This window comes from Erythrolamprus reginae, chromosome 1 (genome assembly GCF_031021105.1).
Source record: "Erythrolamprus reginae isolate rEryReg1 chromosome 1, rEryReg1.hap1, whole genome shotgun sequence".
NCBI lineage: Eukaryota > Metazoa > Chordata > Lepidosauria > Squamata > Dipsadidae > Erythrolamprus > Erythrolamprus reginae.
Genome location: NC_091950.1, coordinates 348,449,743 through 348,475,684, shown reverse-complemented (window position 1 = coordinate 348,475,684; position 25,942 = coordinate 348,449,743). Strand labels below are relative to the sequence as shown.

The 25,942-nt window shown below is 42.3% G+C and overlaps 2 protein-coding genes across 5 annotated transcripts in view; both read right to left on the bottom strand.

Annotated features, from left to right (window-relative positions):
* Positions 1 to 9,442, bottom strand: part of CAPN11 (calpain 11) — a 65,947-nt gene extending 56,505 nt beyond the window's left edge. Inside the window, exon 1 of one of the 2 annotated variants that reach the window (XM_070734222.1) lies at positions 9,325 to 9,442. The gene's annotated coding sequence lies outside the window, so the exon portion shown is untranslated. Of the gene's footprint in view, positions 1 to 6,354; positions 6,444 to 9,324 lie in introns of those variants that run through there. The other variant, XM_070734223.1, reaches the window with a different exon arrangement.
* An 11,866-nt stretch (positions 9,443 to 21,308) lies between these two features.
* The window catches only part of TMEM63B (transmembrane protein 63B), a 139,370-nt gene continuing 134,736 nt past the window's right edge, over positions 21,309 to 25,942 (bottom strand). For 2 of the 3 annotated variants that reach the window (XM_070734212.1, XM_070734215.1), the window contains one exon: positions 21,309 to 23,985. In XM_070734212.1, coding sequence (XP_070590313.1) covers positions 23,821 to 23,985 — 165 coding nt within the window. In that variant the 3' untranslated portion in view covers positions 21,309 to 23,820. The remainder of the gene's footprint in view (positions 23,986 to 25,942) is intronic. The other variant, XM_070734213.1, reaches the window with a different exon arrangement.

The following is a 25,942-nucleotide window of genomic DNA, read 5'->3' as shown; positions in this document are numbered from 1 at the left end:
TACTTCTGTATGGCCAGCAGGGAGAAAATATCTTTTTGTAAGGTTTATTCGGCAATGTTGGGAGTGCAGAGAAAGGGAAACGGGGAAGAGAGGCCTCTCTGGATGACTTTGTAATTTGAGAATAGAAAGAATTAATTCACTAAATAAAAGACAAGCATTTTATTACAATCAAGCTTAATATAAAAGTGTTGTTTTTCACACATGCGTACATGCACAATAGTTTTTATAAACCAATTAGAACCCTGTTTTCCCCTCAAATAAGACATCCCCAAATCGGACTTTTGAGTGCACGACAATAAGGCCAAGCGCTTATTTCAGGGTTTACACAAAAATGGGAGTGCACACACTCCCATTTTTGGCACGCAAGAAGAAAAAAGTTTGCCATCACTGTCTTGGAGAATCTAGTTTGTACTGTTTCTCACTTATGATACAGGTTCTATAGTTCATAAACAAACAACTCCTCACCAAGGCAATAAACAAAACGCACTGTTTAGATAGGCAACCTACATCAACTTAAAAGTCACATTTGTGCCAAAGGATACTGATTATTTGATTACTTAGTGTTAACATCATTTGATAAGCTACCGTAAATTAAAACCAGGCTAGGTAAAAATATCTGCCTGAGAAATATCTGTTAAAGTCCATGTTCTTGGAATACCGTATTTTTTTTGGAGTATAAGACACACCGGAATATAAGACACACTTTAGTTTTGTGGGAGGAAAACAAGGGCAAAAAAATCTGCCTCTGCCTGCCAGCAATTTGCCTCCCAGCAAACAGCACAGAAGATATACACTGCTGTGTATTTCTGTGCATGTGTGCCTGACCCATAGAAATAGCAAAGAATTGGAAAAATGTACATTATGGCAGTACAGTGGTACCTCGTCTTACGAACCCCTCATCATACGAACTTTTTGAGATACGAACCCGGGGTTTAAGATTTTTTTGCCTCTTCTTCCGAACTATTTTCACCTTACGAACCTGCTGCTGCCGCTGGGATATACCAGGGTGATTCGACAGGAAAACACACACACACAAACACACACACTTGGGGAAAAGGAATCCTGAATCTGAGTATTGCATTGGCAGTTCTGTGTTAGCAAAAACTTCAGAAGAGAAGGATTTAGGCGTAGTGATTTCTGACAGTCTCAAAATGGGTGAGCAGTGTGGTCGGGCGGTAGGAAAAGCAAGTAGGATGCTTGGCTGCATAGCTAGAGGTATAACAAGCAGGAAGAGGGAGATTGTGATCCCCTTATATAGAGCGCTGGTGAGACCACATTTGGAGTACTGTGTTCCGTTCTGGAGACCTCACCTACAAAAAGATATTGACAAAATTGAATGGGTCCAAAGACGGGCTACAAGAATGGTGGAAGGTCTTAAGTATAAAACCTATCAGGAAAGACTTCATGAACTCAATCTGTGTAGTCTGGAGGACAGAAGGAAAAGGGGGGACATGATCGAAACATTTAAATATGTTAAAGGGTTAAATAAGGTTCAGGAGGGAAGTGTTTTTAATAGGAAAGTGAACACAAGAACAAGGGGACACAATCTGAAGTTAGTTTGGGGAAAGATCAAAAGCAACATGAGAAAATATTATTTTACTGAAAGAGTAGTAGATCCTTGGAACAAACTTCCAGCAGACGTGGTTGGTAAATCCACAGTAACTGAATTTAAACATGCCTGGGATAAACATATATCCATTGTAAGATAAAATACAGGAAATAGTATAAGGGCAGACTAGATGGACCATGAGGTCTTTTTCTGCCGTCAGTCTTCTATGTTTCTATGTTTAAGCCAAATACCACTAACTCGTTACATCTCCAGAACTGTAAAGCCTACAAACTTTAAACTTGGCACGTAGGTTCTTCTTGGCTTCTAGTTGCTTGCTAAGAAAGGATATTTCAAAATAACCATCAAATCATTAGTATTTCTTATATTATTATTAACACACTCTGATGCTAAGGCTTTGCTAAACCGGGCATGCATATTATTACCATTCTTATCACCCCCGAGAACTAAAAATCAGTAATAGAGAAAAAGGAGAAGAAACTTGAATATAAATTATATTAATTTATTGATGGCTTATTAAGTATCCTCTGACTTTCACGTGAATGTTATATCTTATGATTTATGATAATTATATTTTATGATTATGGTTTTTCAGTTGTTGCTTTTATGTACACTGAGAGCTGATGATCCAGAGACAAATTCCTCATGTGTCCAATCATGCTTGGCCAATAAAGAATTCTATATGGGCCACTGGGGGGAGGGGAAAAGCAATATTATAAGTGCAACAATCCAACTGCATAGCTTATTTTGAATATAGTGCTTCTGTTTTCTTGGCAAAGAAATTGGACTGGGAGATAGATATTACACATAGATTTCTCTCTGTATGTAAGTCTAGAGACTCCATCTCCATCTCATTATCACTAATGTTATTTGTTCACTTTAAATCTGGAAGTCATCCCAGGTTCAGAACAGCAAGCAGTTTAAATCAGGATTCACCTTGATCAGCAAGTAAATGGCATTAAAATAACCATCCAAGTCTACCATCACACAGGTATGATGTGGCTGCTTTACCTTTTCAGCAAGGAAGTGGTAAGTTAGACACAGCTAATTTTAGTGAAGAGGGGCTCTGAAGCTAGAGTTCACAGATTGATTTTTTGGGGGTTTATGAACTTAAATGGGAAAACAATTACAACTTTATCTTTTAGCTCAAATTGGTTTTTCCTTCAATAATATATTTAAGCAACAAGATAAACTATAACAGTGATGGCAAACCTGTGGCACGGGTGCCAGAGGTGGCACACGGAGCCACATCTGTTGGCACGCAAGCCATTGTCCTAGTTCAGGTCCAACGTGCTTGTGTGTGCTGGCCAGCTGATTTTTGGCTCGCACAGAGGATCAGAGGGTGTTTTTTGGCTTCCAGAGAGCCTCTGGGGGAATGGTGGAGGGCGTTTTTATCCTTCCCTGGCTCCAGGGAAGCCTTTGGAGCCTGGGGAGGGTAAAACACGAGCCTACTGGGCCCACCAGAAGTTGGAAAACAGGCCATTTCCAACCTCCAGAGGGCTTCTGGGTGTTTTTGCCCTCCCCAGGCATTGAATTATGAATGTGGGCACTTACACATGCGCAATAGTGTGCATACATGCTCTTTCGGCACCTGAGAAAAAAAAGTTTGCCATCACTGATCTATAGCGTTAGACTCTAAAAATGATTATTAACTTCGATATATCTCATGATCTAAGATCATTTTATCCTAAAAAAGGTTATATGGTCTTATTATTGATTTAATGAATAAAGAAGCACATAATACTATGTTACGTATTTATTTTAAAATATTTTTTAAAATTAGAGCCTAATTGGAATTTTCTGTGCATGCCCAGGAAGCAAAAATGTGCTGAAATCTCACCAGGGGATGCGCAGAAGCAAAAAAATATCACCATAATCTCTCTCGCTCTTGCATCCACTCGCAAGATTTTGCTTCTGCGCATGCACACAAAGCAAAAATATGGAAGAAAGATGGCAGTGCCCACAGGACTGGCACTTTAGCACCCGCACGCAACTTGCACAATGTGGCAGCCGCTACTAGTGTGCCATTCCCTATCATGCCAGTAGCAACCCACTACTGAGATTAGAGTCTCAAAAGGATCCATGGCACCCAAGGTAAAAAAACCCAGCTCTAGAATAATGTTTAATAAATTTAAAATAATTTATGAAACAAGCATTTGAATAAAAACCCATCTAAAACAACCCAGGGAGAGGAGATAAAACAGTGGTATCTCTACTTAGGAGCTTAATTCATTCTGTCACCAGGTTCTTAAGTAGAAATGTTTGTAAGTAGAAGCAATTTTTTGCATAGGAATCAATGTAAAAGCAAATAATGCGTGCAAACCCATTAGGAAAGAAATAAAAGCTTGGCATTTGGGTGGGAGGAGGAGGAAGAAGAAGAGGAGGAGGACAGTTGCTGCCCAGAGCTTTTCTTTTTTCCGGGCGCTGACAGAGGTTTATTCCCTCTCCAAGTGCCCAGAGAAAGGAAAATGCTTCTTTCGCTCTGGGCTGCCAAAACCTCCTTAAGCACCACCAAAAGGCACCTCTAGCAGCCCAGAAAAGCCCGAGATGGCTAGGATTAAAGGGGGAATGGCAGGAAATTGACCGGGCCTTTGGGCTTATCTCAAATTTCCTGGGAAATTTTTCAGGGCTCGGGTTCTTAAGTAGAAAATGGTTCTTAAGAAGAGGCAAAAAAATCTTGAACACCCAGTTCTTATCTAGAAAAGTTCTTAAGTAGAGGCGTTCTTAAGTAGAGGTACCACTGTACTGATAACTAAGTTAATGATATATATAAATCTGTCATTTTACAAAGAAAAGTGAGGTACAAATGCAAATAATAATATTGATAATTCAGAGTTGTGGAAGAATAGAATAGAATAGAATTTTATTGGCCAAGTGTGATTGGACACACAAGGAATTTGTCTTGGTGCATATGCTCTCAGTGTACATAAAAGAAAATATACATTTGTCAAGAATCGTGAGGTACAACACTTAATGATTGTCACAGGGGTCAAATAAGCAATGAAGAAACAATCAATATTAATAAAAGAACGTATCCACTGCAACTTTTCTCTATTGTTATACAGCTTGCAATTCAATCTCATAATCTTGCAATTTATTTCTTACTTTGTATTCAGCAAAACGTACTTGTGAATTGCATCCAAGTATGTTATGTAGTACCTTATGTACTTAGAGCAGAACGAATGTTCACAGGAACAAAGGCATCTATCAATTAAAGAAATACAGTTGCAAGCAAGCAACAGACTGTACCCATGGGGAAGATTTATAGTATACTTTATGGGAAGTGAAAATCTGAAATCCAGATCATAATGTGACACATGCATTATGGGTACTTCCACACAAGAACTCTGCCAACTCAAAAACTGTTCTAGACCATTGAGATCACACCGAGTTAACCATTTCTGAGAGTTGAGCAGATTTATTTCTGACTCATTTCCATGCTGTTTCAAATGAATGTTTGAAATATAAATATAAAGCAGAGACTTTTTATCGTTTATGGAGGATGTGTGATAAAGCAAAGGAATTTTGCAGTAGGATTTATAAGGGAAAGGGGGGGACATGATTGAAACATTTAAATATGTTAAAAGGTTAAATAAGGTTCAGGAGGGAAGAGTTTTTAATAGGAAAGTGAACACAAGAACAAGGGGGCAAAATCTGAGGTTAGTTGGGGGAAAGATCAGAAGCAATGTGAGAAAATATTATTTTACTGAAAGAATAGTAGATGCTTGGAACAAACTTTCAGCAGACGTGGTTGGTAAATCCAATGTAACTGAATTTAAACATGCCTGGGATAAACATAGATCCATCCTAAGATAAAATACAGGAAATAGTATAAGGGCAGATTAAATGGACCATGAGGTCTTTTTCTGCCATCAATCTTCTATGTTTCCATAACTTATTACAGAAAATTCTTAAAGAATTGAAACCAGACACTTTTCTTTTGGGTTTAATGGAAAAAAGACCTGGGAAAAATTAGGAACTTTCATGTTATATAGGTTGAAGGAAGTATGATTATTTTATGCATAGAAATGGAAGGGCACCTCGGTCCCCACAATGGATGAACAGCTGCAAAAATTTATGGAGTTAGCAGAGATGGATAAACTGACTGTTTTGATGATCAAAGAAAAAAATACAAATTATTTATTATTAGATTTGTATGCCGCCCCTCTCCGTAGACTGGGAAACTGCTTCTGGACTTTAATTTTGGGTTTTACCAATAAGATTTGTCATTGTAGAAGTGGTAGTTCAGGGATGAATCTTTTTTGGTTCACATGCTAAAAGGGGCCATAGGTTCGCCATTGGCTAGTTTATATTATGTAAAAATAAAAAGCTGAGGTTTGATGTCAATGCCTTCTTTTCCTGCATCAAAGGGAAGTCAATGTCTTCCCCCTCTTTTTCTTTCTCTCATTTTTTCCCCTTCCCTATTTTCCCTACTATTTACTTTTCTATTTCCTTTGTATGTTATATTATAAACTAATAAAATCTGTTTACAAATTCCAGGCTGCTTTAAATCACCACAGAAGTGGACCCTTAAAAATAAAGGTTGCCATTCCATGTTGTATATGGGTAGCCATTTGTCTCATTTGCAGGAATTATGACATCTTATAATAGAATAGAATTCTTTATTGGCCAAGTGTGACTGGACACAAAAGGAATTTATTTATTATTATTTATTTGTTTGATTTTTATGCCGCCTTTCTCCTTAGACTCAGAGCGGCTTACAACATGTTTGTTAGCAATAGCAGCCAGCGTATTGCCCCCACAATCCAGGTCCTCATTTTACCCACCTCGGAAGGATGGAAGGCTGAGTCAACCTTGAGCGGGTGGTGAGATTTGAACCGCTGACCTGCAGATCTACAGTCAGCTTCAGTGGCCTGCAGTACAGCGCTCTATCTGCTGTGCCTCTTTGTCTTTGGTGCATATGCTTTCAGTGTACATAAAAGAAAAGATGCATTTGTCAAGAATCATGAGGTACAACACTTAATGATCGTCATAGGGGACAAATAAGCAATGAAGAAATAATCAATATTAATAAAAATCTTAAGAATACAAGCAACAAGTTACAGTCATAGTCATAAGTGGGAGGAAATGGGTGATAGGAATGATGAGAAAAAACTAGTAGTAATAGTAGTGCAGGACTTAGTAAATAGTTTGACAGTGCTGAAGGAATTATTTGTTTAGCAGAGTATATATTATTATAACTTTTTGGTGCCATACCTTTCCAGAGTTTTTTTTGTTACCGAATACAGAAATTGCAGAAACATTTTTGCAAATGGACTAAGCTGCAAAACATTAAGAAATAGACAGGTGTTCTCTGTGTGCCACTATAAAAATGTATTTATGAAATTTATTTGCCGCTTATCTCCCATCCAATGACTCTGGGTGGCTTGTAACATAAAAACATTAAAACCATCCATTGTAAAAAAACACAGCAGATAAATATTGATTTTGTTCTGCTATGGACTGCGGAGGAGAGAATATTGGTTACTGCAAAGTCTAGAGCAGGAGAGTTTTAGAGCACCATTTTTTGCTCTTTCTTGGCATTTTGTGCAAAACCGAAAGGATCCTTTGAAAGAGTGGGGAACCAGAAGTGATAGTAAGAGGAAAATGCTTAAAATGTCATTTTGCACAGTTGCTAGCATGAACCTTCCCTACCAACAAAGAACAAAACACCCATCTATCTACAGGAGAGGAATCAGTATAAATAACATGAACAGATCCTAAATTCTTTTGTATCCACACAAATGAATGCAGGGAATAAAAGGTGTCCCAATAAATTAAGAAAACAAATCAAACAGGCTTTTTATGCAAAAGCATTTTCCCTCACCCCCTGGACGAGCTAGGCTTGCACCATTGTGGCCAAGAATTTGCAGTTTGCAGGCTCAGCATATACAGAAGCAGCCAATTTGGAAATGGCAACATCAAACCATCAGTACAAGAAGAGGAAGATTTTGAGGAGCATCGTGAAAAGATGTTTTCCCTCCGAGACCTTTCAAAAGAATCCCCCTCAAAAAATCATCACGTACAATCAGGTGGAGGTCCCAAGCTGACCTCCTGTCCTCTTGCACTGCTGACCCAAGTTTCCATCACACAATCACTGCAGAGAGAGAAGAGCAGGGAAGAAACACTGCCGCATAGCTCAACTGAGCCGGCTGACTCTGAAGCAAATTTCAAACTAAGGGTGGCATTGGTTGGGACTGACGTAACTTTAAGAAAAGGTTTCCCTCTTGGCACCCACAACCAAGATGATAAGGGGAGTGGAAACTAAAACATAGGAAGAGAGGTTGCAGGAACTGGGCATGGCTAGTCTAGCAAAGAGAAGGACCAAGGGAGACGTGACAACAATGTTCCAATATCACAGGGACAACTACCAAGAGAAAGGGGTCAGGCTGTTTTCCAAGGCACCAGAAGGCCAGATGAAGAATAACAGATGGAAGCTGACCAAGGAGAGATTCAACCTGGAAATAAGGAGGAACTTTTTGATGCTGAGAACGATCAACCAGTGGAACTGCTTGCCTGCAGAGGTTGTGAGCGCTCCAACACTTGAGACTTTCAAGAGGAGATTGGACTGCCATTTGTCCAAAATAATGTAGGGACCCCCACTTGATGGGGGGGTTGGACTAGATGACCTACAAGGTCCCTTCCAATGTACATACATACACACGTACATACATACATACATAAAAATAAACTTTAAGAAAAGCTTTCTGTCTTGGAAAACTCAAGGCAACTAACTCCTCCTGCTTACACATACATACATACATACATACATACATACATACATAAAAAAACCATACAGTACATATATAAACTTTAACAAAAGCTTTCTGCCTTGGATGGAAATCTCAAGGCAACTAACTCCTCCTGCTTATTCCTGGTTAGGCCTTCCAGGAGTGTTACTTGCTCATTTGGCAACCGCTCAAGTCTGCTTCCAGCTACACAGACTAAGAGTCACAGATAATAACCCTAGTGGAAAACTCATTGTCATTCCTACATAAAACACCCCAGGAGCACCTTTCCCTACAGGACCAATCTACGGGAGGTGCATTATCTATCTATCTATCTATCTATCTATCTATCTATCTATCTATCTATCTATCTATCTATCTCTAATCTATCTAATCTATCTGTCTGTCTGTCTGTCTATCATCTATCTATCTATATCTAATCTTATCTCTCTCTCTCTCTCTAGTCTGTCTGTCTTTCTATCATCTATCTATCTATATCTAATCTATCTGTCTGTCTGTCTGTCTGTCAGTCAGTCAGTCTCTACCTACCTACCTACCTAACCTACCTACCTACCTACCTACCTACCTACCTATCTATCATCTCTCTCTTTCTCTAGATTTATATGCTGCCCACTCCTACAGGACTCAGGGCGGCTCAGTTCACTGTCCAGATTCAGGGTCTTTAATTTTAGGGCGCGCCCGCAATCTCGGTCGCCCAGTTGTAGGATGACAATCGATGGAGCGACCAACTCCGCCCAGCTGTTCCCCATGTGGGGAGGGGGGCTACCGAGATCGTTCTGCGGGCCAGTCCTGGAGAAAAAAGCGGAAGCTTTTCCCGCTCACTCGGGGAAGGGCACTTGGCACAGCCGGTGTCCTCAAGGCCTTGCAGCAAAAAAGGAAGAAAGAGCGGAGCAGAGAAAGCGCCGGACTCGGGAACTGCGGCCCCCTCCCCGGCTACACGCCCCCGAATGAAACCGAGCCACCATCGGATCGTGCGCAGAAGGGTCGCACGCTGGAAGCGATACTTACCCACCGGCTTCCGCAAGGCCCACAACTCTGCTTCTGGCAACCCCTCCCTACTACGCCCAGCGCATCGCCTCCGAATTTAAAGCGCAGCAGCAGCTGCTCTTCCCAAGTTCCGGCCTACGAAGGTGGGGTTTAGCTGGCTGAAATATGTGCGGGCGGGTCCAGCGGAGCTCCGGCTGAGGGGGGGGCGGGGGATTTAAAGGCGCCGTGACGGGTTACCAGAGTCCACGCGGAGTGCAGGCTCTCTGAGGCAAAATTTTACGTCGGACGGGAGGAAGACGAGACGCCGCAGCTCCTCCTCCTCCTTTCACTATACTGTACAACCAGTGGGACGGCTTGCCTGCGGAGATTGTGAGCCCTCTAACGCTTGAGACTTTTCAAGGGAGATTGGACTGGCATTTATCCGAAATGTTGTAGGGTAGGCACTCCTGCTTGAGCCGGGGGTAGGTCCCTTCCGACTCTAATAAATAAATACCAACCTGTAAACGGGTACCTACTGATTGATCTTGGCCCGCATTCGTTTTTTAGGTAATAGAAATATGGAAGGGGGGGGGGCGATGAAACGACGCTGCAAATTCTCCGAACTTTCTGCGTTGATTTGACCGCGGGTATTTTTTTTTTAAAGTCACGGGCTTAATTCCTCGACTTTTTCCTGCATTTTCTAAAAGTGGGGAGGAGAGAAACCAAGATGATTGGGGGACTGGAGACTATAACGTACGAAGATAGGTTGTAGGAATTGGGCATGGACAGTCTGGCAAGAGATGGACCAGGGGAGACATGATAACAGTGTTCCAATAATAATAATAATGATAATGATGAGGATGATAACAACAATGATGATAATGATAATAATAACAACAAAAACAACAACAGAGTTGGAAGGGACCTTGGAGGCCTTCTAGTCCAACCCCCTGCTTGGCCAGGAGACCCTACAATAATTCAGACAGATGGTTATCAAACATCATCTTAAAAACTTGCAGTGTTGGAGCATTCACAATTTCTGAAGGCAAGCTTTTCCACCTATCAATTGTTCTAACTGTCAGGAATTTTCTCCTTAGTTCCAAGTTGCTTCTCTCCTTGATTCGTTTCCACCCATTGCTCTTTGTTCTACCCTCAGGTGCTTTGGAGAATAGGTTGACTCCTTCTTCTTTGTGGACACCCCTGAGATATTGGAACACTGCTATTATGTCTCTCTTTTCATTAAATTAGACATGGCCAGTTCCTGCATCCATTCTTCATATGTTTTAGCCTCCAGCCCCTAATCATATCTGTTGCTCTTCTCTGCACACTTGAGTGGCTGCCACAGAGAGGAGAGGGGCAGACTGTTTTCCAAGGCACCAGAAGGCCAGATAAGGAACAATGGATGGAAGCTGACCAAGGAGAGATTCAACCTGGAAATAAGGAGAAACTTTCCGACAATGAGAGTGATCAACCAGTGGAATAGCTTGCCTGCGGACGTTGTGAGAGCTCTAACACTGGAGACTTTCAAGAGGATATTGGACGGTCATTTGTCAGAAATGGTGTAGGGTGGAGGTCTTCAAACATGGCAACTTTAAGACTTGTGGATTTCAACTCCCAGAATTCTCCAGCCAGCCAATTCTGGGAATTGAAGTCCACAAGTCTTAAAGTTGCCAAGTTTGGGAACCCCTGGTGTAGGGACTCCTGCTTAAGGAGAAGAGGTTGGACTAGATGACTTATAAGGTCCTTTCCAGCTCTGCTATTCTGTTACCCTGCCCAAATCATCAGAGCTTCTCTCTGAGGGAGACAGATCATTTTAAATTTTATTTTATTTTTCTCTCCAAGGGTTGGTTAACATTTCCAGGGGCCCCGAAGGGTTATGGGTGAGATCGGTAAAGATCTGGACATGGAGGGACAATGGACAAAGTTTGGATTTTATTACCCTGCCCCATAAATTCCTTTCTCCACCCCCACCTCCCAGGGGATGTCTTTGTTTATTTTTTAAAGTATGGCAAGTCTGCTTTAGCGCTGTGTGTTTTCTGCTTCAGAATAGTGAGAAATCATTTTGCGGATATCAACAATAGTGGTGGGGAGTGTTCCCGGAATTCCAAAAAAGGAGGGTCGGGTTGTGCAGTGCCAGCTCTCATTCAGGGAAATAGGGTGGAACTGCATCTGGTCCAATATATTCCTTGCAGGCAGGTGTACCACTGTTATTCAAAGGAAGACAAACAGACAGCCAACTCCCTTCTAGCCAAATGCTTCCTTGTTTGCTTGCACACACATTTCTGGGCCTTTCTATCAAATAGCTACCATTTTATATTCCTCCTTCCTCTTTAATTTATTTTATTTATTTTTATTTTCTTAATTTGACTACTATGCCGCCCAATCCCGTAAGACTAAGGGCGGCTTACAACAATATAAAACACAATATAACACAATAATAAAAGAAGTCAGTATTAATACTAACCTTTTTTAATGCCCAAATCTGAAAATCACGTGTTCAATCTTTTTCTTCTTTTTAACAAAATATCTATATAAAGTTTCCAGTTTCCAGTCTTTCCAAAAAGTATTTGTCATGTTTTCCTCGATCAAGCTCAGTTTCATAATTTCTACAACTTCATTTTATACACCAATCTTCCATTCTGGGTCAAGGACTCCTATATCAGTTTCCTTTGATATAGGATACTGCTCCAGAAATGTAAAGTATATGAATATGATCCAATGTGACCTAGAGCAGAGTCTCAAGTTTTCTATTCTTTTCTATCTATTTTGGCTCTTATTGAAACATAAATTTTAGTTGTTGTCCTTGTTTCTGCTTATTAACATAAGCAAATGCAACACTGACTGAGCCGCCCCAATTCTCGGAGAGGGGCGGCATACAAATCCAATTAATAACAATAATAACAATAATAACATTTTGTCTGGACTGAAACTAATAAAAAAAGAATAAGCAAACACAAGTATTTGCATGGGAGATAATGAATGCTAGGGCTACGCCTAAATTGGTTAGTTAAAAAGAAACCTAGAAAAATGTAAAAGTAGTACATCTGCTTCTATACTAAATCGCCTTCATAAATTCTCCAGATTAGCTTGATTTAAAGAAAACTTTACCTTTTAACTTGCTTTTGGGAGGACTATGCTAATCCCCTTGATTTTCTATTGTTCTCCCCTCAGGAAAATTTGCAAATTATGTGTTGTTGCTATGGTATGTACCAAATGTCCATATGTGTATCTTCCATTGGATTGAAAAAAATACATATAAAGGAAGTCTGCTTTATCTGATATGGAGGCTGTTGCCTGCAGAGCTGGTCTGTCTGTGGATGATAATTTTACGTATCCAAGGGTGAGAAGAAGAGCTGCTTAGTTATACATGGGTTAGAAAAAATAAACCCCGAGGAATGTCGTTGAGTGAGGTTGGACTGGAAATTCTACCTCCCTAGTAGTTTAAGCTTACCCAAAGCTTAAACTACTACCGTGTTTCCCCGAAAGTAAGCCCCACTACGTCTTACTTTCAGGGTATGTCTTACATTGGAAAAAAATTGAAAGGGTCGCGTTCCCGAAGGCATCTCCCCAGAGTCCAGAAGGGCATCCGCGGGACAGGAGCCTCGTGAGCCCTTTTCCAAGTTCAACCTCAGGGCTCCAAGCGGCGTGCACGCGTGGAGCCGCAGACGCGTGTCGGGGAAGTGTGTGTCTGGAGGGGAGGAGCCGCTCTGCGCAGTTGGGCAGCCCCACCTGCCTGCCGGAAAGGAGGCGGGCGAAGGAGGGCACAGCTCCGGCCGCTCGCCTCGGAGCTGGTTGGCCTCGCTGGCTGCTTGCAGCCGAGCCTCGGCAGGACTCGGTTGCTGGGATGAGCGCCTTCGCTGCAAGCCGCCGCCCGCTCGGCTCGCTTCGGACCAGCGCCGTCCTTCGCTTTGCCAAGCCGGGGAAGAGGCGGTGGCGCCGCGGCGAGGCGAAGGCGAGGGGCGCGCGGGGAGATTGGAAGCGATGTCACCGGGCTCCCCCCCGGCAATACCCCCGTGTTTCCCCGAAAGTAAGACATATGTCTTACTTTCGGGGTACGGCTTATATTAGCTGACCCCCCCTGAAACCCCCGATACGTCTTACAATCGGGGGTGTCTTACTATCGGGGAAACAGGGTATAAAAGATAGATTCAGTACTTATATTAAAAAATTAACAAAGCAGACATGGCAGGCACTTATTTTCGGATCTATGTGCTTCAAAATCATACTGTTTCTAATTAAGCTACAACCCCCTGGCAGTATCACAAAACAGCACCCATATGAATGTGATATGGAGACTATAGAAAAACCATAAAAGCCCATGCATTAATATTGTTCATGATTTAATTATAGATGAGTTGACAGACTTGGCATGTACTCCTGAGACTTGGCTGGATGAAGGTTGGTGGGCTGTCTATCTGCCCAGCTGGATTTTGTGCTCTGCATTACTCCTTAAATCTGGATCAACAAACAAATCATCATTACTGCACATGTGAATATGCTGTATGAATATATTTTCTTAATAGAGTTGGAAGGGACATTATAAGGTTCTCAACTCTTTGGGGGTCGAATGACCTACAAAAAGATATTGACAAAATTGAACGGATCCAAAGACGGGCTACAAGAATGGTGGAAGGTCTTAAGCATAAAACGTATCAGGAAAGACTTAATGAACTCAATCTGTATAGTCTGGAGGACAGAAGGAAAAGGGGGGACATGATCGAAACATTTAAATATGTTAAAGGGTTAAATAAGGTCCAGGAGGGAAGTGTTTTTAATAGGAAAGTGAACACAAGAACAAGGGGACACAATCTGAAGTTAATTGGGGGAAAGATCAAAAGCAACGTGAGGAAATATTATTTCACTGAAAGAGTAGTAGATCCTTGGAACAAACTTCCAGCAGACGTGGTTGGTAAATCTACAGTAACTGAATTTAAACATGCCTGGGATAAACATATATCCATCCTAAGATAAAATACAGAAAATAGTATAAGGGCAGACTCGATGGATCATGAGGTCTTTTTCTGCGGTCAGTCTTCTGTTTCTATTTCGCAGGGGTTGCCTAAGACCCTAGAAAAAGACAAATTTGCCATGGTGTTAGGAACTAAAGCTTCTATTCTGGCACCTTGGAACATATTTTTACAATCCGTCCAATCAGGCGTTTTCAGTGGGAGTGTCCCTCTGACCTTCCTGCCAATCAGCTTAAAGCTCTATTGGATAATTGGCACTAGACTTATGGTTGGGGGTCACCACAACATGAGGAACTTTGTTGTGAGCTGCCCCGAGTCTGCGGAGAGGGGCGGCATACAAATCTAAATAATAAATAAATAAATAAATAATAAACTATCTTAAAGGGTCACAGCATTAGAAAGGTTGAAAACCACTGATAGGTCTTCTAGTCCAACCTTCTGCTCAGGGAGGAAACCCTATTGCTTGAACCATTCAGAAAAATGGTTGTCCAATCTCTTCTTAAAAACCTTCATAGTTGGAGCCAAAAGACTTTTAACAGCAACAATGCATATCTAAAAATATTACAAGTTTCCTTTGAAAATAAAGTTCAGGGACAATACTTGGCTTACATACTGCGGACAACCCAATGCAAATGAGCAAAGATTTCCCAAACATCGCAATTTTATTGTTTCATGTGAAATTGGAGAAAGGGCTTTGTAGCCACATAATCTTCGGACACTTAATAAAGAGGAACAATCTTGTGTGAACTGAAAGACATTCTCTTTGATACCTCATGAATACTATCACCTGCTTTTGTAAATATATCCTAGTGCATGAAAATGAAGCAATATTTTTCAATATGATCTACAGTAGATCATATTGAGGACAGTAGCTTAAGGATATGTGAAAATAAATTCTATATTAACATTAACTGCACTACTATTACTAGTAGTTTTTTCTCATTCCTATCACCCATCTCATCCCACTTACAATTGTATGATTCTAACTTGTTGCTTTTATCCTTAAGATTTTAAAATAAGATTCCTGATTGCTTATTTGATCCCTGTGACAATCATTAAGTGTTGTACCTCATGATTCTTGACAAAATGTGTATTTGCTTTCATGTACACTGAGAGAATATGCACCAAAGACAAATTCCTTGTGGGTCCAATCACACTTGGCCAATATTCTATTCTATTCTATCCTATCCTATTCTTCCATTCTATTCTATTCCATGGCTAGCATATAACTTTTTAAACTAGTTTCCCCCATTTTTCTTTCTTTTTACGTTTATTTCAGTCATCACCAATCTATGAAGTTATTTTTTCGTGGTGTAACGATTACTGTCTTTTTTCTTAACTGCTAGTGTAGCTGTTTGCATCTCACAGGTTTTGGTTTTTTTAAGTATCCCCTGTACATACAGAACACTGGGCTGAGTAACTATGACTCCAGCTATGAATTCCATCGCAGGATATTTGTAGATTTTTATTTTTTTTGCTGGGTTGGGCGGAGCGGAAAATATCTCATGGTCATGAAAAGGACAGCGGGATAATATGACATAATGAGTTGTAGTAATTAACTCAGCACCCCATAACTCTTAGCTTGATGGTGGTTCTGTCACAGAGTTTGGGGAAAGCTATTAAAAAAGCGGCTCGAGTGGATTTAAATTCAACCAAAGGCTTTGCGCGCGGGAGATACGCGTCACCGTATTTGGCGATTTCCCGCTCTTTCGCGAGTCCAAGGAAGCGGCGACGGGGCCATCCAGCCAAGCGCAGCCCCGAATGGGAGGCAATTTCCGGCGCCTTTCAGCGTCTTCTGCGCTAGGGAGGAACCCCGGGGCCTTCTCGGGAAATCTCGGCCGCGCTTTTGAGTCAGGCTTCAGCTATGTCGACTGCGACAGTCCGGCGGGCCGCTTGCCACACCCAGAGAAAACGGGGTGGGCAAAGTTTATAGAGCTCCGGAACAAGATTTGCGCCTTTGTTTTCTTTCTAATAATGCCGGACGGTACTGAGATACTTTCAAGTAGTAGATCACAGTGAGGGGCAGAGGTCTTCAAACTTGGCAACTTTAAGACTTGTGAACTTCAACTCCTAGAATTCTCCAGCCAGCAGAATTCTGGGAGTTGAAGTCCACAAGTCTTAAAGTGGCCAAGTTTGAAGACCTGGTGAGGGGTGTCTTTTCCGCCAGAACTTCGTTGAACTCCAAGCGGTGACGGAATTTTACGTTTCAGGCGAATTGCAGCATTTCCCGCCACGTTTAGTGTCGCTTCAGACGGCGATCGAAGAAGAATGATTGAAAAATTGAGCCACTCGGCAAGTTCTGCTTCGGTCAATAAAGGAACGGTCCAAATCACGGCCGCGAGTGTAGTAACGACGCTCAACCACGCCAGCTTGTAACTCTCGGGCTCCCTCCGTCGGCACGAATGGGCCCCTGGTTACCCGCATTTGCATTCTCAACTCAATATACACTGCTCAAAAAAAATTAAAGGGAACACTTAAACACCACAATATAACTCCAAGTAAATCAAACTTCTGTGAAATCAAACTGTCCACATAGGAAGCAACACTGATTGACAGTCAATTTCACATGCTGTTGTGTACATTCAACTTTGTACAGAACAAAGTATTCGATAACTTGTTGCTTGTATCCTAAGATTTTTATTAATATTGTTTTTTCATTGCTTATTTGACCCCTATGATAATCATTAAGTGTTGTACCACATGATTCTTGACAAATGTATCTTTTTCTTTTATGTGCGCTGAGAGCATATGCACCAAGACAAATTCCTTGTGTGTCCAATCACACTTGGCTAATAAAATTCTATTCTATTCTATAAGAATATTTCATTCATTCAGATCTAGGATGTGTTATTTGAGCGTTCCCTTTATTTTTTTGAGCAGTATATTTGAATTATCAGGCAATACATATATGAATTCAGATCTAGGATGTGTTCTTTGAGCGTTCCCGTTATTGAGCAGTATACTTTGAACATGACTAAATGACAGATTTTACGTAGTTGGGGATGTATTTAAATTTGGACCTTGGAAACACATACCAGAAAAATATCCATTCCAAGTTCAGCATAAGCATCTCCAAAGGATGTGCAGACAAACAAACCTTTAATGTGATGCTTTTGTATTTAGTATTGCTTCTAAACCAGAGGTCTTCAAACTTGGCAACTTTTAAGATTTGTGGATTTCAACTCCCAGAATTCTCTAGCCAGCATAGTTATTTGAGTTAACTATACTGAGTTAACAACTTTTAAAGTTGCCAAGTTTGGGGACCCGTGTTCTAAATTGATGCCCAACGTAAGGAATAATCTCCAGAAGTATCTGCTAAGAGCAGGTAATGTCCCATCTAAATTAGGGATATTATGCTTGGACTAAATAATAATAATAATAACAACAACAATGACATTATTATTATTATTATTATTATTATTATTATTATTATTATTATTATTATTAATCAGACTTGTATGCCACCCCTCTCTGAAGACTCCTGATGGTCACCGGATGGCAGCAAAGAGGTGGAGAAAATTTAAATATTGGCACCATTAATCCTGAGTTTGGCAGCCTGGGTCTGGTACTTCTAATTCTAGCTAACATTTTGTGTCCCCTTATGGCTAACAGTAGCAAGCTTATCACAATGAATATAGGGCAACAGCTGTCTCCCTCTGTTGTCTATATATATTGCTTGTCCCTTGGGTGGAGCAAGGAGATACCAACCCATGTTTCTGGCAGTACTAAGCTAATTCTGGTTGACCTCAAAAAATGCTAAGCAGCATTTGATTAGGTTAATACTTGCATGGGAGTCTATTAAAGAACTCCAAGTCTACTAAAGAATTCCATGTTCATGTTTTCAGCAGAAATGAATTTTGATTTAGGATCTTTTTCTTACCTTGGTTATGACTACCTTACTAGTCATCAACTATCATAATAGCTAGAGAAAGCCTAATGTTACATGTATTTGTTCTAAAGTCATTTAAATTGGTGTCTATTATATTTAAGAGATAATTTATTCAGTTCTCCAGAATCCCTAGAATTTAAAAATCCTATTGTTAGAAATATTTAAGTTACAATGGGAAAACATAGCCTGTAATTCTCTATTAGCTTACTCCTGATGCAGGCTGATTAATTTTAAACTTTATTTCCTATAGTTAGTTATCTACAAGTGAGTCTAACTAAATTGACTGTTCAATAGATAACCAGGAAATGTACCAGGATTGTATTGTTAACGGGAGACAATTGGCAGGGTTATTATTCCGAGGAAGGCTTCAAAATGCTGGACTTCAGCATGATGACCCTTGTGGGTTGCATAAGATGAAAACAAAGGTGAATAATACAATTAGAATTTAGACTTATATGCCACTTCATACTGCTTTTATGGCCTTCTCTAAGCAGTTTACAGAGTCAGCATATATTGCCCTCATTCTACCCACCTCGGAAGGATGGAAGGCTGAGTCAGCCTTGAGCCGGTGATGAGATTTGAACTGCTGAACTACAGCTAGCAGTTTGCTGAAGTAGCCTGCAGTGCTACACTCTAACCACTGTGCCATCTTGGCTCATTGAATATATACAGAGCTTGAAGACTGAATGTATTTATGTATACTCACAAGAGCATAAGGATTGTGAAAAGAAGTGAGAATGCCTTAAAGGCTATTTATAGCCAGATATCACTTGCTCCAACCTTGGTTCTCACCAGGGCTTCAGCAAAGAAAGGTGGAGGCAGCTCTCCTTGATGGCCTCTCCGCAAATCAGAATACATGGAGAAAAAAACATTGGGACTTGGGGACGAAGAGGAAGCAATTCTTCACCGCCTGTCTTGTTGCAAAGAGTGAAATTTTACAAAGACAAACAAAATGACCCCACCCTGTTTTGCACCTGAGTTTATATGGGAAAATTGAATGTAGATTTTTGCTCCTTAATCTTGCTTTGCGTTTATCTTAGAATGGGGGCTGCGTACAATCTCCCACCTACCCGGTGCAGCCGTCTTTTCATCCCGAGAGCCTCCTTTTCAATGTTTTTGCTTCCAGTAAAGATGAATTCAATTCACTGCCATCTCGTTCAGATCCAGTTGGCAGCAAGATTAGATAGCAACAGACAGCAAGGCTAAAGCATCAAGAGAGTGTTGTGTTCATACAGTAGCTGGCAGACATCCAGGGCTTTTTAGCCCATAAAAGACTTGGCTCCCTTAGCCGTACTTTCAAGTCAAGACCCTACTTTGCCTGTGGTTGGTTTTGTCCCAAGCTGGGATTTACATAGCTGTCAAGTCATAAGAGATCTACATTAGCTTTCAGTTGCTGTCGGAAGGGCAAATGTTTGGGGATATGGACTTTAGACAGATGCCTTTCTTTTCCCCAATACATCTCTGATGCTGAGCATTTTGAAGAAAGCAGCTACAACCTCGAAGCCAAGCTTGGAAAAACATATTCTGTATTTACGTTGCATTAGCAAATCATTTTTCTTCCATGCCCATCATGCTATAAAAATGATATTTTTTTGTCAAGGATTTCCCCCCCCGCCCCGCCTTTGTATTTTAAAATGTGGAAAAGATAGCTAAGGATGTATTATCTAGAGCAGTGATTTTCAACCTTTTTTGAGGCGCGGCACATTTTTTACATTTACAAAACCATGGGGCACATTGAGGGGGGGGGGGCTAAAAAATATTGGACAAAAAAAATTCTCTCTCTTCCTCCCTTTCGCTCTATTTCTCTCTCCCTCTTTCTCTCCCTTCCTCTTTTTTTCTCTCTCCATCCCTCTTTCTTTCTCTCTTCCTTCTTTCCTCTTTTTTGCTCTCTTTCTCTCTCCCTCCCTCCCTCCCTCTATGTCTTTCTCTCTCCCACCTTCCCTCTCTCTCTCTCTCTCTTTCTTTCTCTTGCTCTCTCTCTTGCTTTCTTTCTTGTTCTCTTTCTCTCTTTCTTTCTCTCTCTTGCTTGCTTTCTCTCTTGTTCTTTTTCTCTCTTGCTTGCTTTCTCTTTCTTTCTTTCTTTTTCTCTCTCGTTTTCTTTCTCTGAGCTTCGCGGCACACCTGACCATGTCTCGCGGCACACTAGTGTGCCACGGCACACTGGTTGAAAAACACTGATCTAGAGGGGCAAAATATAAAATGTGATTTAGTTTGAGTGCATTTAATTTTTGAGAATGATACTGGCATTCTTTTTTCCCCCTAGGAATTGCACTGCTAGCAGTTTCTTCACTCCCCAATTGTATGAAAACGTTTGCAAAAAAGCATTCAGAAAATGTTTAGCATGGCATTAGAGAGAGTTTGATGATGATAAATCCACCTCATAGTGGGATTCTTCTTTTCAGTGTTGAATCAGTATTATGGTGGCAGTATGGAGGGAAATGCAATTCTCAGTGGTCTGCTAATATAAAAAGTGCTTCTCCCTCATTAAATTAAACGCTGTCCACTTTCCAGAGAGGGACAGGCAGTGAAGGGCTGCAAACTTTTTTACTACCATACTGTGGGTGTGGCTTATTTTATGGGTGTGGCTTGGTGGCCATGTGACCAGGTGGGAGTGGCTTGATGATGATGTGACAAGGTGGCTTAAAGGTCATGTGATTGGCTTAAAGGTGGCCAACTTGACGGCACTCACGTCAAAGAGATACAGTTTCCCTATCTATTTACTATTGCTGAACATCCAAATATACTATTTAATTCTATGTATATATGCCATATGTGTACATACATATTACACACAGGCACACAAAAATATACATTATTTACTATATAAACTGTATGTGTGTATACACACACGCACGCACAGCTCTTCCAAAATTATATACATTCAACCTCATTTACTGAGATCGGAAAAACTTACCCAGAGCCCAGAATGGAAAAAAAAGAAAGAAAAAAAATCAATTTTTTTCTACCGGTTCTGCAAATCTGACCGTAGCCTTAGGAGCCCATCCCTGGAGATGGATGACATATAAATAAAATAAAACAACCCTTATACATCCTAATGTTTGTTACCTGCTGCTTTTCAAACAATGGTCAATATTGTGTTTTCCCTCCAACCCGTTTTTTAGGTAGTATATGTATATATAGGCACACACACACACAAAGACACAATCATGGAAATCTGATAAGTTCCTCTTTTTTCTCCTTTTTTTACACAAATATGTACAGAGTATTTATACACATCTCTACACAGACAAAGTGCCAGTTAGAACAGAGCTCCCCGCAGGTTCACCAATGATCTGCACCTGATTCCCCAAGAGCAGAAGCCAGCCTCGCACTGCAGCTGTATATATACACACAGACGTCAGGCCTTCTCTCCGTGTTCCCAGATGGAAAGCTGTGGGGCCGATGCAGATGACACAGCCTTGGTGACTGGGCTTTTTAGGAATATATGGTGCCAAGGGACCAGGACAGGAAACTCTGGCATGGAACACATACTATTTCTAGACAGCATTGAAGAAACATCCGGGAACAAACACTTAAAAATAAAACCCCCATGTGTGACTCCAGCACAAAGTGGCCATGACAATAGGGGGAAGGAGGAGAGGTGCTCATGCTCTTCTACCCCTCCCTACCAACATCTAGGAAAGCTCCAGAGAAGAAACCCCACCCCAAGCCATGGTCCAGCTTCCAAGGGTTGAAATAGGGGTTCCTCAAACTTTCATCTCTCCTCCTTTAAGGGAAACGGGAAGTCCAGCTCTTTCTCCAACTCAACGGGCCTCTCGGTTGGATTCTTGACCGTGGGTAGCTTACACAAGTTTTGACTCAGCCCAATCTTCAGTTCTGACCCTTGGGTACCCTGATTTACCAAGTGGCAAGTTTCTATATTCTTGTTCCTCACCTGGCCATCTCACCTCCCTAAAAAGCTTCAACCCCACTCTGCCTGAAAGATCAAAGTGAGTTAATTTAAAACTCACCTCCATTTTAAAAAAGGTGGATAAGGCCTCTGCCTCTAGGGCACAGTGGTACTGATTTTGGCAGGCAGAGGACAGAAAGTAAAACATTGAGAGAGCTTAGCAGCAAAGGACATCCTTCTGCCTAGGTTTCATTCAGAAAAGGGATTCAGCTCAAGAGAGTTGGTTGACCTTAGCCAATATGCCAGAGGTGAAAGAGGAAATCAATAGCTTTTGGGCCTCCCCATATAATCCATCTGAAAAAGCAGGGTCTCTACCTGCAAATTCCAATCTCTCTTTGCCTCCTCTCTATTCTAAACAGATTTATTTAAGGTGCTCTCAGAAAGATTGGGGGTTTTTTTGAAGGAAAAAGCCCAGTAGCTGAATTCTCCACCCGGGAAGCAGGTCAAGAGATGGCAACCCTCGAGTCCTTAGAGTTCCATGCAAGGCTGTGGGGGTCAGTCAAGCAGCTGAGCTGCCTCTTCATGGAATACACAGGCAACCTCATGCAGGGGTCCGAGGTGCAAATGGATGAGCTGGGAAACCTTACAAATTTTGGGGATTCAGTGGAAACGTTTTCCGGGTACAAATTTAGAAAAAAACCAACCCTTCTCTTTAGGGAAATTAGGACGAGAGAGCAGGGTTTTAGTCGAATTTTTGAAGGTAAAACATATGTGCAAAGTTGCTGCAGAACCCAAATCACTGTGCCATGTTCCACATTCGGGGAGAAGCGGTGGGAAGAGATAACTGGAGGGGCGGCTTCTCCTGCCGAGGCCTCTCCTGGAGAATCCTCTGCCCCCTTTCTCACCCTGAAACAGGGATTCTCCCCTCCCTCCCACCGGGAGCTACAGGGGTGGCTAGCATTGATCATTGATACCTGCTGTTAGACAGCATCCTCCAATTGTGGCCTTCATTGGGCTGTGTTCACGGTGGCATTCGTGGCCTCTTCCATTCAATCCTCTCGATGAGCTTGTTTACGGCCAGCCTTGGAGGGAACAAGTGACCAAGACCAAGCTTATCCTAGGGTTGCATCTTGGCCCTCTTGAGATGAGACGCTTGCCGATGCACAAGCCAGTAGGAAATGTATACACAATTAAAAACGGCTCCGCTTGGCTGGAAACCACTGGTTCCTGCCAGGTTCAAAGCCACCCATAAACTTAGCTTAGAAATTCGGTACCTTGATTAAAGCTCAGTCCTCATTGGAACCTAATTCATTATTAGTGTCCGAGACTCTAGAGTTCTAGAAAAGGGTAGCGGTCCAGGGCAGGATCATGTCCTCTCTGCCAGAGTAGATCCTTGCCATGAGAATCTTCCGATGTCCTTGCTTCAGTTCCTCTCCTTGACACCCTGCAGTGGCAAAGTTCATTCCTTTTGACTCCATCTTGGGCTTGTAGGACTTCAGAAAGTGGGAACGGCGGGTAGCTTATCAGAGACTTTCTGCTCCTACTCTCGGTGGGGCGTGAGGAGGAGGAGGAGAGGGAGAGGGAGGAGGAAGAGGAGGAGGAGGAGAAATGATAGGAAAGACAGAGAATGAAAGTCAAATGGTTTCGCCCCACCCTGGAATGAGCAATAATGCAACAGCCAAGTGAATGGGAGGTGGTGATGGTTGGTGCTGCTCTTCTTCCCCTTAGACTCTCCTTCCATTGCCCATTCACACATACATATACATACAGTGCACAGCAGCCGTGTCAACTCTCAGGACTCCCCTGCCCCCCTCGTGCGTCCCCCACAATCCCTAATGGTGGACTTCGTTTTCTATCAGGCTGTCCTCACACGATTGGAAATCTGTGTCATTAATGCCATTGGGGTTGATGTGATCCTCGTCGTGGGACCCCTGTTCTTCGGACTCGGCCGTGTCAGCGTCTGGTGGAGGATCCTGGAGCACCTGGGCAATGTATTTCTGTGGAGTGGACAGAAAGGGGGGGGAGAGGGGAAGGACCCGTTAGCTTTCTGCCCGTATGGGAAACCTGGAGGCAAACTACGATGGCTGGGCCATGCAGATGGAAGCTTGAGAGCAATCAGGCTGGCATTGAAAAGAACACCGCATAACGTATTTTCTTTAGCATGGGGGGGAGAGAACTACGTGACTCCAGAGCCTATGTTATAAAGACTAGGTCAGTGATAGCGAACCTATGGCACAGGTGGCACATGGAACCATATCTGCTGGCACACAAGCCGTTGCCCTAGCTCAGCTCCAACCTACATGTGTGTGTTGGCCAGCTTATTTTTGGTTCGAACAGAGGCTCTGGAAGGGCATTTTTGGGCTTCCAGAGAGCCTCCGGGGGGATGGGGGAGGGAATTTTTACTCTCACTGGGCTCCGGGGAAGCCTTTGACCCTGGGGAGGGCAAAACATGAGCCTACTGGCCCACCAAGAGTCGGGAAACAGGCCATTTCCGGCCTCCAGAGGGCCTCCGGGGAGTGGGGGAAGCTGTTTTTGCCCTCCCCAGGCATAGAATTATGTATGTGGACACTCGCATAAGCGTGATAGCATGCACCAATACACTTTCAGCACCCGAGAAGAAAAAGGTTCGCCATCACTGGGCTAGACAATGTTTGGAGTTCTGCGCCTGGAATGTCAGATGTGACTTCTCATCGGGGAGTTAAATGCTCCTGGTTTACTCGTGCCTGTTGGTCATAGGAGAGCCAGTTGCGAAGGGAGTGCGAGGCTCCACCCACCCACCCGGACGCGGCCATTTGGGTTCTTTTACCCTCTGTGCATGCGCAGAAAGCTTTGCGTATGCACACAGCAGTGAGGGGCTGCCTGCCGCTGGCACTACCAGTCTGCTACTGGCGGCAGGCGGAGCCACATCCAGTGTGAGATTCAGCTTCTGCGCATGTATGCAAAAGCAAAATCTCCCACAAGGATACTCACACATGCAAGATTTCGGCAATTTTCACCGATTTCTTTGCTTCCGCGCATGCGCAGAAGCAAAAAAGGGCCAAAAATCACAAAAATCTCCCACTTGCAAGTGTCCTCGTGTGAGATTTCTCTTGCTGCACATGCGCAGAAGCAAAATCTTGTGTGGGGGCATGCAAAGGATGCACAGACACATGCGCATTGCCATTTTCGCTACCGGAACGGTGATCACGACCTTTCCGGGAATGGCCCATTACTGGCACAGAGGGTAAATTACTGCCACATGAATCCCAGTGACCAACCAGGTCCCATAGAATCGACCTTCTCCAGGACCCATCAAATCGACAATGTTATTTGGCGGGCCTTATCTGTGGGGGCCCCGGCTCTTTGGAATCAGCTTCCCCCAGAGATTCGCACTGCCCCCTTTTCGTAAGAGTCTTAAGACTCATTTATGTCGTCAGGTTCGGGCCGACTACATCTTAGCCCCTGGCCAACAAATGATTGTATGATTGCTGTAAGAATGGGTGTGATTGATTTTTAACACAATTAGGGATTTTAAATAGCCATGTAATTTTAAATTTAATTGGATTAATTTTATCATAATTTACTGGGTTTTGTACTGAGTCTCCGGAGAGGGGCGGCATACAAATCTAATAAATAATAATAATAATAATAATAACAACAACAACAACAACAACAACAACAACAACAACAACAATAATATGTTGTAAGCCACCTCGAGTCTTCGGAGAGGGGCGGCACAGAAATCCAATAAATAAATAAAATAAATAAAGGACCCAAATGGCAGCTTCTGGGCAGGTAGGCAGAAGCTTGTGCTCCCTTTGCGAAATGGCTCTCCTACGACCGATAGGCACAAGCAAAATGGGAGCCTTTCACCCCTGCTTCTCATTAAGGATGACCTCACTTCTGAGATGATTCCTTCTGAGGAATCTGTGGCTCTCCAGGTACGATTGAACTACAATGCCCATCAGCCACCCA